Below are 13,399 nucleotides of genomic sequence, written 5' to 3'. Positions count from 1 at the left end.
TGGTTTGAGGCAATGGTGGCATCGCTGAATTTATGAAAAACTGTGGAATTGCACACTTTAAATGGGTGACTTGTATGGTGATTTATATCTCAGTGATGCCATTACTGAAAAATAGAACATTAAAGATGCTTCCCTAGGAAAATGAGATCCCACGCAGACTTGTATTTATGCTGCTGTAGTATTGATGACTCTGGGGACTCCCGGGGCTCAGGATGGCAGTGGTGGCTGTCACCCCTGGCCTGATACCCATTGGGGTAGTTGGGGATGTCACATCGGTAGTAAAATTCACAGATTTTCACCACATTTTTGGAAACATGTGTAAGAATTACTAATGAGAAATAGGGTAAAGAATGTTAGGTGGTGGCTTGATGGTTTGGGACCCTTCCCATGGCCTCCTCCCCTGCTGCTGTGTGGTGGCCTGGGCGTACAGTGCCATTATCTGCGTCCCACTGAGGCACACCTCAGTCAGTGCACACACTGGGCCTGAAGGATGCAGCCATATCAGGCCAGTTCCTGCTACGTGACTGAGTGGGACTTCTGTTAAAAGCCTTCCCTGGGTAGAAACCACACAGTACCCCCCGGCAGGTGGGTGGATGGATAGGCAATGTGGTAACTGTACGCAGTGGGTTAGATCAGGCAGCCTCAGAAAGCAGTGAAACTCTGACACACGCTACAACATGAACTTTGAGACATTATGCAAAGTGAAAGAAGCCAGATATAAAAGGCCAAGTATTGTGTGATTCCACTTCTGTCAACTATCCAGATGAGGCAAATCTGTGGTGATAGCAAGGCGAGATCCGGTGACCCAGGGACTAGGAGAAGAAGAGTGGGGAATGGTTCTAGAGTTTCATCACCCTGTCAGGGCTGAGGGAGAGTCTTGGAGATGAATGGTGGTGGTAATGTTTGCACAACATTGTACTTAACGCCACTTTAAAGATGGTTACAGTGGTGAATTTTATGTTATGTAGATTTTACCACAGTTTAACCCTCCCCACCCCGGGGAGTAAGTGGAGGTGTGGCAGACACTCAAGGCATGGGATGGATCTCAGATATGGGGTGTTCTCGGAGTTGAAATGCTGTTTGTATTTTATGGATCACAGTGCTGTCTGGAGGAAATGGTAGGGAATTAGAAAAAGCTTGCGGGGGGCGGGGGACGCTCTGTACAGCACCCGCCTTCCCCTGCTTGGAGCCGGCCAGCCACACGCTGGGCTGGGTTGGGTCCATTTTCCAGACAGGGCAGTGGTTGGGTGAGGTTTGCACGGGGGAGACAGGCCAGCCGGACCCTGTCAAGAGGCGGGCAAAGCGTGGGGTCTTCCCGTCACATGTGACCCTGATGTGATACCTGTTGTCTCCCTAAACAGAAAAGGGAGATTTCATTGCCCTGGATCTTGGCGGGTCTTCCTTTCGAATTCTGAGGGTGCAAGTGAATCATGAGCAAAACCAGAATGTTCACATGGAGTCCGAGATTTACGACACCCCGGAGAACATCGTGCACGGCAGTGGAAGCCAGGTGGGTCCCCCCGCTCCCTTCTGATCAGCCTCGGCGGGCTCATACCTCTGGGAACCAGCCCCCCAAGCTCTGGTGTCTGAGCCCCTGGAAGGAGTCCCTCATAGGTTCACGTGGAGAGGGGCTGCTGGGTGGAAGGGTGTGACCGTCTAATGAGAGCCCACGGTCTGGGAAAACTGGTGCATGGGACGGGGGGCCACTGGGACTTGCATATGCTGGAGGGATGAGGAGGGGGCCCGGCAGCTCTGTGGGCAAAGGGATTCATTTCCTAAGGATCCTGGGGTTGGCTCCTTAGTGCAGGTTTCGCAGAGCCCTTGGGTGAAAACAGCCCTTCTTCCAAGTCATTGGCCTCCCCCACCAGCTCACCTGGGGCCCAGGCCTCACAGGGTCTGGCTGTCACCTTGTAGGGCGGCGGGAATTGGAGCTCATGGCCCAAGCGCTAGTCAAGGGCTCCTGGCTACTGATTTAATAGCCTCCTGAGAGTCCTTGGTACAGAAGGGCACCATCCCCTTCCGTCACATCTGATACCTGAGGCCCGTCCCCTTGATGGGGTGCCCCCCGGAAGGGCTGTCTTCTGTAGCTGGCCAAGGGGCTGTGGGCACCCTTGCCCCGTCCCTCTGGCTGTGGTGCGTGGTGGGGGCCCTCGCTCACTGAGGACCCTGTGATCGCGGTTTCCGGTCATTCAGTGTCCTGTCAGCCTGCTGTGTATGGGAGCTGCTCCTCCCGCTTTCCTGGAGATGCTCTGGCTCCTGTAGTCTGTAGCTCGCCTCTCAGAGTCATGGTTGCTGCCCAGGAGATGTATTCGGAGCTTGCCAAATACTTGTTTTAGGAAGGGTGTGTTCATGTCAAGGCTCATGACTAAGTTCACCAGAAAACTCATTTGTTCTGACCTGGACTTTGAGATGAGACCCAGGAGCCTTCTCCTCTTGACTCTACTTTGTTTCTAAATTAATGTGGGTGGGGCCTGGGGCCAGCGGTTAATGTGGGTGGGGCCTGGGGCCCCCCCCCGCTCCCCCTGGTTTTGTTTTGGTTTTTTTTGGTCTGAGAGAAAAGGGCTAATCTCAGCCTTTCGTTTGCTCCTGGGGGGCTTGGGTTCAGAGCTTTTCCGACTGTGTCATGGGGAGCATTGAAAAAGGCACTGTCTCCAGAACAGATGAGTGTATCACTCATTGGATGGCCCTGCCTGGAGATTCCCCTGCTTTCCCCTCCACTGCCAGGCTGCAGAAAACGGCCCATCCTTGTGCATGCGGGCTGCTAGCTGCGAGGTCTCCTAATCCTGCCCAGCAGTGGTTGCTGCATTGTCCTTCCTGCAAGTAGCCAGCAGCCTTGAGTTGGCATCCTGCTCCTTCCATTTGGCAGCAAGTGCTGACCCGTCACTGTCTGTTGTCCACGGGCCTTGGGTTGAGCCACCTCTGCTGCCTTCACCATCAGGACTATAGCCCGTGCTGACATTCCCGTGTGCTTTGGCTTGACCTTTTAGGAGCAGGGTTTGTAAATTAAGGGGGTGCCCCCCCAACAGGTGCACATTCGGTTATCTATTCACTTCCACAGTGACTTCTTCTTACTGCGCCCCTGGGACCTCATGTGTCCCAGCCTCTGTCCCCATCTTCTCAGCTCCAGGGTCACTGTTTCCTGCTGTCTGTTTCTGCTCCTTTTCCCCTTCCAAGCAGTCTGCAAAGAAAAGGCAATGAAGATGATGACAATGGTGGTAATGATGATGTATTATTATAGCAGTACTTCCACAGTGCTCGCTAGGTACCTGTCACTGACATCAGCACTTTGTATGTATTAACTCATTTTGTCATCATTCCCATTTTACAGATGAGAAAACGGAGGCTCATACATTGAGCAGCCAGCCCGTTGGGTCACACAGCTCATAAATGATAGAGCTGGAATTTGTACTCACGTAGTCTGGTTCCAGTTGTTACAGTTTCAGCAAGGTGGAACCCTCTGAGCCTAGCTCTTGTCTTTATCATCTTTAAAATTTTTTGATGGTGAAGAAATGTGAGGGCTGTGGGCAAGGAGGAGAGTCCAGCGGCTGAGGAAGAGGGTTGGCAGTTGAAAATAGGGATGAAACAGGAAGCTCTTCTTCAGAAGTTTGGTTTGAGGTTAGACATAAGTGTCAGGGGACCATTTTTCTGATCAACCTGTAGAATATGGTGGGAGGTTAAGGGCCCCATTGTGCCCGTGAAGCAACTCAGACTCAGTTTGTGAATAGCCCCGAATTCACGGGTTGTGATGTCATCTTCTGTAATATGCAGGAATTTTTAATAGATTTTTAGACCTTTTATTTGGAATAATATTAAACTTATGGAAAAGTTTTAAGATACACACAAAGAGCTCCCATATATGCCCTCATCCAGATTCCCCAGCTGCTAACTATTTGCTTTATCTTTTTCTTCTCCCCAGCTCACACACACACACACACACACACACGCTATCCCAAAAAGTTCAGTTCATCTTTAAGCTTTAATAATCTTGGAGGCATAAATGCAGGCTTCTTAAAAATTATTTATTTAGTTTGGGAAATTTTGAATAATAAATGTTAAATTTTTGTTTTCGTCATTTTTACCCTTTTCAATTGGAGAAACAATCTCTGGGGATTTTTAAAATAATGATTATGTTGTTAGGAAAGAAAAAAATAATGCTTTTTTAGACACAAGAATTTTGAGCCCGGCGAGGCTGGCTAGCTTCCCTCCCTGGTCGGTCACAGACTCGGGCTAGCGTGGTGGGAGCTTCCGGGCTCTTTGAGCAGGCTGGGAGCTCCTGGGCTGTGGGCATTTCCTTCTTAACAGAGCACTGCGGGTGGCTGTGTTTGGATTGGATCTGGGAGCTATTATAGCGCCTCATCCGTGGGCATCCTTTTCTGCAGGCTGCCTTCTCCCTGCTACTTCCTGTGGCCTTCCTTCCACCCGCCTTCTGCCCCGAGGCCATCTCTGCTGAGGGCCACAGGGGGGCCTGGGGCTTGTGAGAGCAGATGACGTGGGGCTTGCTGACGGACTTCGTAATGGGTTTATATTACTTAGAAATGTAGGTCGCAGGAAGCTTAGCCGGGCCCCTCCAGGGAAGGTGGTCATGTGTCTCTCCAGTCACAGTCACTGGCTGCAGGCACAGTCTGAGTAAGAGTGACTCAGGGACAGAGGCTCCTAAATCAAAATTGGCGGGTTTTCCTTTATCCTGGCAGCAAAGTCAGACTTTAGAGCTGGGTCAGGAACCTCTGGGGAAAATTGGGGATAGGAGTAATGACTTCTGGCCCCCTCTCGAGGATATCCCTGCAAGGAAGGCTTTCAGGAAGATAGCCTTGTCTGGGAACATGGGCTGGGATTGCTTTCTGTGACCATGTGGTTGGCCCTGCCAGCACTGCCTTCTTTTGGCATTCTAGAAGCTCCGTAGCTGTGTCAGTCCCATACATAAGGGAGGTCTAGTGTTATGATAGCCATGTGAAAAAGACGGGGTTACCTAGACTGTGGCTTGGTTGCCAAAAGATCATATATATGCTTTGATTACATTAATAGAGGTACAGAGCTAAGGAAAAGGGAGGTTCTTAGTTCAACTAAGCCCTCCTGTGTTCAGAACACATATGAAACATTATATTCAATTCTGGATACATTTTAGAGATGAGGGGAGGTATTAGATCCAAAAAGGTTGCCTTGGAGGTGGTCAGCCTTCTATCATTGACAGTATTCATGCAGAGGCTAGGGAAATCATGGTCTGTGCTCTTTCTAGTGGCTCCTAAGATGTGTATGTATATCCTAGGCAAGGTGTCATGGAGCTGGCAAACTTAAGTTAAAATCCACTAAATGCAATGAGAATGAATAGTCTACCAAGGCACACAACAGTGTGGATGATTCTCCCACACGTCATGTCGAGGGAAAGAAGGCGGACACCAAAGAGTGCACCCTCCCTGCTTTTCTCCGTAGTAGACAGATGGCAGAACGAATCCAAAGCGACTGCCAAACGCCCTTGTGGGGTTAGGTGCTGGCAGTAACCGCAAGGGGCGCGAGGGAGGAGTCTGGGTGCTGGCAGAGTTCCTTGACATGGGTGCTGGTGACACAGGCGGGTGGGCTGGAGAGAATCCAGTGAACTCTGTGCTTCAGATGTGTGCACTTTTCTGTGTGTGCGTATCCGACTTCAGTAAAATAAAAATAGGATAGTCTGAAGATTGTGAAATCGCGCAAGTGGGCTAGAGGCTCTGGAACTGCACATAGAATTTTTGGAATTTGCACAGACCGAGGTAGATAGAGATACAGATCCAGAGAAGGGGCCAGACACCACTCCACCCACTGCCCGGGTATTATGGAGGGGTGAGGGGATTTTCTATTCCTTTAAACTTTCCTGAGCACCCAGTGAGACATATTAGTGACCACTGATAGGCTAGATCTGATCAAAGGGTTTGAACTGCTTCCTACGCTGTGCTGCCCTGCAGGGAAGTCTCTTTTTAAGGGACTCTTTCTCTAGCATTCACACCCAGCATGGCTTTCCCAGCAGGGCTGTGGGGTGCTGCGGGGGTGGCGCGGGGATGGGCAGCCAGCGCGGCTACTCTCTTTCACTCCTGACTGCTCTCTTGTGCTTCCTCCAGCTTTTTGATCACGTGGCTGAGTGCCTGGGAGACTTTATGGAGAAAAAAAAAATCAAGGACAAGAAATTACCTGTGGGATTCACGTTTTCTTTCCCTTGTCGGCAGTCCAAAATAGACGAGGTAAGCGCGTGCTGGGATTGGTGGGCCCGACAGAAGCCCCAGAATGGGAAAGTCGACGAGCCCCTTTTCCCGACCCTTTGTCCCTTTTGCTCACCAGATGGATGGCCTGCATATCTTGTATTTCTCAAGAAACATTTGTAGGAATTAATGTGAGGTCATGTTGTTGTGTTTGTCTTTCAATTACTTAAGTGATTTCCAAATTTCTGGAGATGGGTCATGGTGTTTAGGTAGCTGGGGACACTTACGAAATGCAAGCAAGTGAAAGCATAGCAAGTAGTTTTGGTGACAGTGGAGAGAGGCGGGCAAGCCTTTTGTCAGGGCTGTGCAATGTGGGGTTTACCTGAAGGCCATCCTGGGAACGGGGAATCTGGTCAGGACCCCACGTCTCGGGTGCCCGGGCCACCTCTCCAGAGCTTCTGCCTGCGAGCAGCTCCAGCCCCAGAGAGGCCCTTTTGGACCTTCGGGTGGATCGTTATATGCCCACGCTGTTGTAGCTCATCGTTCATTCATTCATCTGCTTAGCAGGGAGGGACTCAGACATACCCCGTGGCACCATTGTACCTCAGACTGCAGGGAGACAGAATAAGTAGATGCAGCCTGTTCCTTTTCTACACGAGAGACAGAAAACACACACACACACAGAGCAAGCAACCTGTGAACAAACTCCTCATAATAGGGACTCTGAGAGTTCACATTACCGAGGGTCGCTCAGGTGCCAGGCTCTGTCCTAAGGCGCACTCTGCAGTGAACACGGTATCTTCCAAAACGCCCGTGCATGAAGTGCTTGTGATTCCCAGGTTACCGATGAGGACACTGAGGCTAGCAGGAGTCAGGAACCTGCCCAGGACCACACAGCCGGGAGGCAGCAGAGCCCAGATTCGCTCTGGGCAGTTTGGCTCCAGAGCCTGTGCTCCTAACCAGTCTGCTTTCCTGCAGGATAGTCACGTTGGTGCACATGGCCCCCTCCACGCTTCTGGGCAGCAGCCCTGTACCTCCTTATCAGTAGGGTAAGCGCCCTGTCCCAGGCACCGCTTCAAGCCCCTGGAGCCCCCCCGTCTGTGTCATTTGTATAATCACATCATGTTGGAGCAAGAGGGGGCTTGAGAGCTCAGTAGGCCAAGCCCGTCATTCCCCAGATGGAGAACCAGGCCCCCGAGGTCACAGGGCTTATTGACGACGGATCTAGGACCAGAATCCCATACGCTCCCGTCACCCTTACCCCCCCTTCCCCCCCACTGAAGACCTCTGAGATACTGCGGTCCGCCTGTCTCCGTCAGGACTGCCATGGCCTGTCCAGACTCTCTGGTGTCTGGCATTGCGACACCTCCAAGATGTTTGGATCACTTTGTGATGTGTCTTCTCGGTGTCTTCCCGAACCTTTCTCAAAGTCTGTTCTTGGTACTAAGTTTCCCTTGGCTTCTGAGAGTGGAGACATGACAGTCATGGCCCCCGGGCAGAGAGGTGGGGGTGGCCTGGGAGTGAAGTGACTGCTCGACCTAGCTCTGTCGTCAGTGACCACTGCCCGGGTGCCATCCCTGTGCGGCTGGGCTAGACCCTGGGAGAGGACAGGGAGCAGATGGGGCCTGCCCCACAGAAGCTGTGATCTTCCAGGGAGGAAGGCATTGCAGAAGGGGGAGAGAATATCCTCAGAGGCAGGAGAGCCCCCCAGGGCAGGGCAGATGTGTCTGCTAGAGGGGCTTTGTGGGCAGAGGGGCTAGAGGCACCCCCCCACACACACACAGGCCTTGACCCTCCCCATCCGGGGAGGGCTTCCTGGGCCGGGCCGCACTGCCTGCCGGGAAGCCAGTGGACCACAGACTAATTACCGATCTGGTGGGTGGTTGCCTAGGCCCACTCTTCAAGGCTACCTGGAACCTTCAGGATCGTATAAATCTAGACCAGCTGCCTCATTCCACAGATGAGCAAAGTGACCCTCAGAGGAATCTGGGGAGCTGCCCACAAGGAAGTGGGCAGAGGTGTGAGAATGGGACCGGCCTCCTGATTTCCAGCCCCACATTCTTTCCGCAGCATACTCTCTGAGGCTTTTGGGGGTTGGGGTAGAGGGGAAGAAAACAGTGTCCAGGGGTTTCTGGAATGCCTGGCTTAGGAACAGGCTGCCGCTGAGCAAAGAACCACAAAGTCTCCCGCACACTCCCCTTTCTGTGCATCTCACGGGGCTGTGCGGCTTTCACCGTGAGCGGGGGCAGGCTGTGTGCGGGCAAGCGCCCCATCCCTGTGGCACCCCCAGAGGCCCACGGGGCCCGAATGAGAGCTCTGCCCTGTCCTGCCGCATGTGTGGCAACCTTGTCCATTCAGAGAAAAAACAGTCAAGTATAACAATTATTTTTTTCGAGTATCTTTGATTTAAAAAAAAAAAACACAAAAGCAATATGTAAAGCTATTTATATAGATAATGTAAAGATGTAAAGCAAAGAGTAAAATTTCTACCCTTCCTGATTCCCGAGTGAGTGACCATTGGCTGTCTAGCCTTTTTGATATTTCTCCATTAATCTACAAACAGAAATGAGCCCTATTGTATAAATAGTGGAGTTGCTGCTTACAAATGGGAGTTAAAAATTGGGAAAGAGGCGTAACTCATATTTAGTTAGTATTATCCTTAAATCTCTAGCACCTGGCTTTAGAAGTTCAGTAGCCAAAAATTGCCTTGGCATTTTGTCTCTCTTCCCCATTTGGCTCTGCCTGTCTTCCCTCGGGGCTATAGGAGCTGGGCTCTGGCTCGCCAGTGGAGAGGGGTGGTCAGGTAATAACAGGATTTCTCTTGTTCTCTTTTTACTTGAAGTTTGGCTGTGCATTTGACATCCAGGTAGATTTGCACGCTGGGTGACACCACTGTCCTGGCAAGCCACTGGCTGGATTCTAGTGTGAGCTGCACAGTTTTCTCCATGGCAGCCCCCAGAGAAATCCGTCCTGCAGACGGATGGACAGGAGACGGGACGGAGTCTGGCTCTGTGGTTACCCAGTGTGATTTGGAGGGAGCCACCTGTCCTCTCTGGGCCTCTGCTTGGTTACTGCCCTTGAGCAGCCTCCCCAGGGACCTGGGGGTTCTGCAGGCCTCCCAGCCCTCGTCCAACCCCCATCTGCTCTCCTTTGCAGGGCATCCTGATCACCTGGACAAAGAAATTTAAAGCGAGTGGAGTGGAGGGAATGGATGTGGTGAAGCTGCTTAACAAAGCCATCAAAAAGCGCGGGGTAACTTTTCTCAGGGCCACCTGTCCCTGCCGCGTGGAGGTGGGGCGATGTGGGGAGGAGGCTGGGATCTGAACCAGACCAAGGCCCTTCTTGGGGGCGGTAGTGCATGGCCGGAGGCATCACACGGGGTGTCTTGAAGACCCAGGCAGATGACTGGGGAGGGCCCACAGCCCAGAAGGTTCAAAGCAGGAATGTTAGAAGCGCTGCCCAGAGGGGCCGAGCCCTGGGGGGCTGCCTCCTTCCGACAGAAGCGCTGGGCTGTGCGGGGGCAGCTGACGCGGGCAGGTGCAGCCTGCGTGGTTGGAACAAGGGCCGTCAGCACAGGCCTGGAGCACGTGGTTTGTGGAGGGTTGTGGCTCCGTGCGTGAAATCCACTCGGAAAAGAATCCTGAGCCAGGTAGTGAAGGTGACTGTGCAGTTTCCATAATGCAGTTGCTGCGCTCTAATCCGGCTGATCTGAGGGCCAGCAGTAATGAGAGCAGCACCCCCCTGCCGGGTCTGAACACGGGGGCTCGCTGGCCACGCCCTCCGTGACCTCTGCTCCCACGTGAGAGTGGGCGGTGACGCCCCCGTTCTGTGTCCCCAGGACTATGATGCCAACATTGTGGCCGTGGTGAACGACACGGTGGGGACCATGATGACCTGTGGCTATGATGACCAGCAGTGTGAAGTCGGCCTCATCATTGGTAACGTCACCCCTTTCCCCGTGCCCTCAGCCCGTGTTTCCAGAAGGCACAGGCAGCCTCCTCTTGGGGTTTGGTGCGGTCGCAGCTTCTGATCTGGTCTCTCTCTCCAAGGCACTGGCACCAATGCCTGCTACATGGAGGAACTGAGGCACATTGACCTGGTGGAAGGCGATGAGGGGAGGATGTGCATCAACACAGAATGGGGGGCATTCGGGGACGACGGGTCCCTGGAAGACATCCGCACCGAGTTTGACCGAGAGATAGACCGTGGCTCCCTCAACCCTGGGAAGCAGCTGTGAGTCCCACCTTTTCTGACCAGTCGTGTGCATGACTTTGGGGATACTTAGCCAAAGATGTGGGGTTGAGATGGGAGGGGCAGAAAGGCAGGTGATCACAAAGCAAGAAGCCCATCAGATTTGCACCGTCTGTCACTCCTTTGGATAGATATGCGGCTGTGGCGTCTGCAGCTTTAAAAGCATGTTTTAAATGATTTTCTCTTTGTCAAATTATGCTATAATTGTGTCCTGGTAAAAGATTTTGAAGATGAAGAGCACAGAAGCATTAGTATAGAGCTAGGGTTTTAAAACCCTTGTACACCCTGTAGTCACTAGCATTGCCGCTGGGTGCGGAGCAAGGCCACGCGGGAGGCAGGGTGGCTGGCAGGTAACTGCTTCCTTCTCAGGGAGTGTCCTGAGAGCTCTGTGCTGGGCTCCGAGGAGCCCCTTCCGGTCTGGCACTTAGAGCTAGTTGGGGAGGGATGTCCCACGTGTGAACGTCTGTCATGCAGAGGAGTGGGTGTAAACCTTTCGAGTCATACAGACCTTAAGGAGCCCAGAGAATGGAGAAACTTCTCCCATGTTATGTATGAGCAGATGGGTCAGAGTTGATAAAGAGCATCAGACTAATGGGGCAGGTTATTTTTGGCCTTAGCGAGCTCCTGGCTACAGAGGTATGAGTGACATTATTCATGGCAGTGTGGGCATTTCTTGATTTGAGCTCCTTAGCTCCTGAAGCGCCATGCTCCTATTTCTCTGTGATGCCGTGGGTTGCTAGTTCTCTCTGATCGCCCTCCCAACATCCTGGGCTTGGATGCTGTCAGTGTGCTGAGAGATGTTCATTGACCCTGTTGGCTTAATAGTCCTTACCTTGGGAGTTCATTTGTCATTTTGAAACCCATCACCCAAAGAGCTCCATACCCTAGGCTGGATGATTGGGCTTTCCACCGCCCGAGTTAATGGAATCGTGTAAATGGCCAGCCCCCCTCCACCGGGAATGGTGGTGGTGAATAAACTAGGTTCCTCAGTAAGAGAATGTCAAGTTCTTAGACCCAGAGTTGAACATCTACTTTGCATCCTGAGACTTGGGATAAAGGGTGCCAGTTCCAAAGCTCTGACAGCCAAAGGTTTTTTTTTTTTCCCCCCAATCCATTTGCCTAACTTGCAGTACTAAAACCTGACCCCACCTGACATGGAACTATTTACCGTGCCCAGTCATACGGTTCACTGGGGAGCTATGGACGTGCTTGATTGTACTGCTGTTTCAGGTACCTCTGGGGATATTCTGTAACATGTGCATATGCATCATATTGCATCTCTAAAATCCTCACATTTACACATTCCCAAGCATATGTGACCCCAGGGGTTTCAGATAAGAGATTAGGTACCTGTCGTGACTGTCAATCACTTAATCAGAAGGGCAGGTAACTGCTTCCTTCTCAGTGGAGCAGGGCAGTTACCTGTGATAGCTGAGCAAATATGACCCAGGCCCTTGTCTGTATCCTTTGCCCCAGTGTGGGGGTCCCCTGTGGCTTGGATGGAAACCTGGATTTCTCTGCCATCCATTTTGAAGTATTTCTGAATTTCCTAAAGGGCTGAACTATATCCCTAGGCTGAACTGTGAACCGGGCTCACAGTTGCCTTGCAATAAACATTTTTGGAGTGGTGGCTGAATGGATGCATGGAGCGAGATGGATGGATGGATAGATAGTGGATAGGGAGGGGGGATGTGATGGAGAGGTGGATGGGTGGATGGGAATGGATAGATGAAGGATGGGGGGTTGGGGAGCTGGATGGATGGATGGGTGGGTGGGGGATGGAGGAGGAATGGATGGAGGATGGGGGCTTGGGGGATGGATGGATGGACAGAGGATGGGGGGATGGAGCATGAATGGATGGGGGCTTGGGGATGGATGGATGGATGGCTAGTGGATGGGAGGTGGCCGGATGGCTAGCAGATGGGTGGGTGAATAAATAGGGGAATGGGTGAAAGAGTGAAGGTTGGGGTGAAGTTCATCTTCTCTAGTATGTTTCCCTGTGAACTGATCACCAGAGGTCAGGTCTTGTTAAGAACAATGCTGAAAAGGTGACAAATTCTTGACTTACATCACATATTCCTGGAAATAGGCTACTGGCCAGAAGAGTTTTTTTGTTAAAGCATATTTTTGCTATTCTCCTAGGCTCCTTGCCTAAGCTTTTGGAGATTCCCTGTGTCGTCTTCTGTGCAATGCTAAGGTCTTCAAAGCCATTTTGCCCTCCTTGTCAGGGAGGGGTGTTAGCTCCATTTGACTGGTGGGGAAATTAAGGCACTGGGATAGGACAAGCTGACCCAAGACTCTTTGTTGAGCTTTGATCTGGTTTAGGTTTAGGGTTTTCTGCCCCACTTGAAAGTTTGAGTTTTTAGAATGAGCTTCTAGAATGTCTAAGAGTCATCTCTTATTTATGGACAAACATTTATCAAGAAGGGTCTGGAGGAGTGTTTTTTCATCCCTGGTTGCGTATCAGAATTGCATAAAGGCCTTTTAAAAACATACTGCTGCCCGGGCACCCCTCATCCTATCCACCTCCCTCCGAATTCTGACTCTCAGTGGGCCTGGGCTGGGACCTGTCCTCGGGAGCCTAAGACCTCCCCAGGTGATTACAGTTTGTGGCCAGGGTTGAAAATGTAGGTGTGTGGGATTTGCACAAAGGCCCTTGGTACCCAGATGGGCAGTCGACCCCTACACACCCACTCATTCGTTTTGTCTGGAGTTTGCGTGCGTCACCCAGTGCCGACTATGTCCGGTTGCCAGGAAGGGCATGAGCACGGTAGCTCTGTGGTTCCTGCCTTCACTGGTGACTGCTGCTTTCAGGACAGCAGGGGACAGCTCCGAGTATTCAGCAACCCCAGCCTGGCCCAGAGTTAGGAGCTCGCTCTCTAAAACGGGTCAGATATTCAGCTTCCTCCCTACTGTCCTTGTATTCGAGGCCTTTGAAATTCTGGTCACATACCCAGATCCTACTCTAGATTTGAGTCCCATCT

At 51.8% G+C, this 13,399-nt stretch overlaps 1 protein-coding gene across 1 annotated transcript in view; it reads left to right on the top strand.

The window, feature by feature from the left end:
- The window catches only part of HK1 (hexokinase 1), a 62,340-nt gene that overhangs the window by 27,988 nt on the left and 20,953 nt on the right, over positions 1 to 13,399 (top strand). The window contains exons 3-7 of the mRNA XM_088019922.1: positions 1,362 to 1,510; positions 6,087 to 6,206; positions 9,321 to 9,416; positions 10,003 to 10,102; positions 10,214 to 10,397. Of these exons, the coding sequence (XP_087876048.1) occupies positions 1,362 to 1,510; positions 6,087 to 6,206; positions 9,321 to 9,416; positions 10,003 to 10,102; positions 10,214 to 10,397 (649 nt within the window). The remainder of the gene's footprint in view (positions 1 to 1,361; positions 1,511 to 6,086; positions 6,207 to 9,320; positions 9,417 to 10,002; positions 10,103 to 10,213; positions 10,398 to 13,399) is intronic.

This window comes from Eumetopias jubatus, unplaced genomic scaffold (assembly GCF_037043125.1).
Source record: "Eumetopias jubatus isolate StellerSeaLion01/CBP00866 unplaced genomic scaffold, mEumJub1_p1.0 scaffold_17, whole genome shotgun sequence".
In the NCBI taxonomy this organism is placed as follows: Eukaryota; Metazoa; Chordata; class Mammalia; order Carnivora; family Otariidae; genus Eumetopias; species Eumetopias jubatus.
Note: the sequence above shows the minus strand (reverse complement) of the source record. Positions and strands in the feature narration are given on the sequence as shown.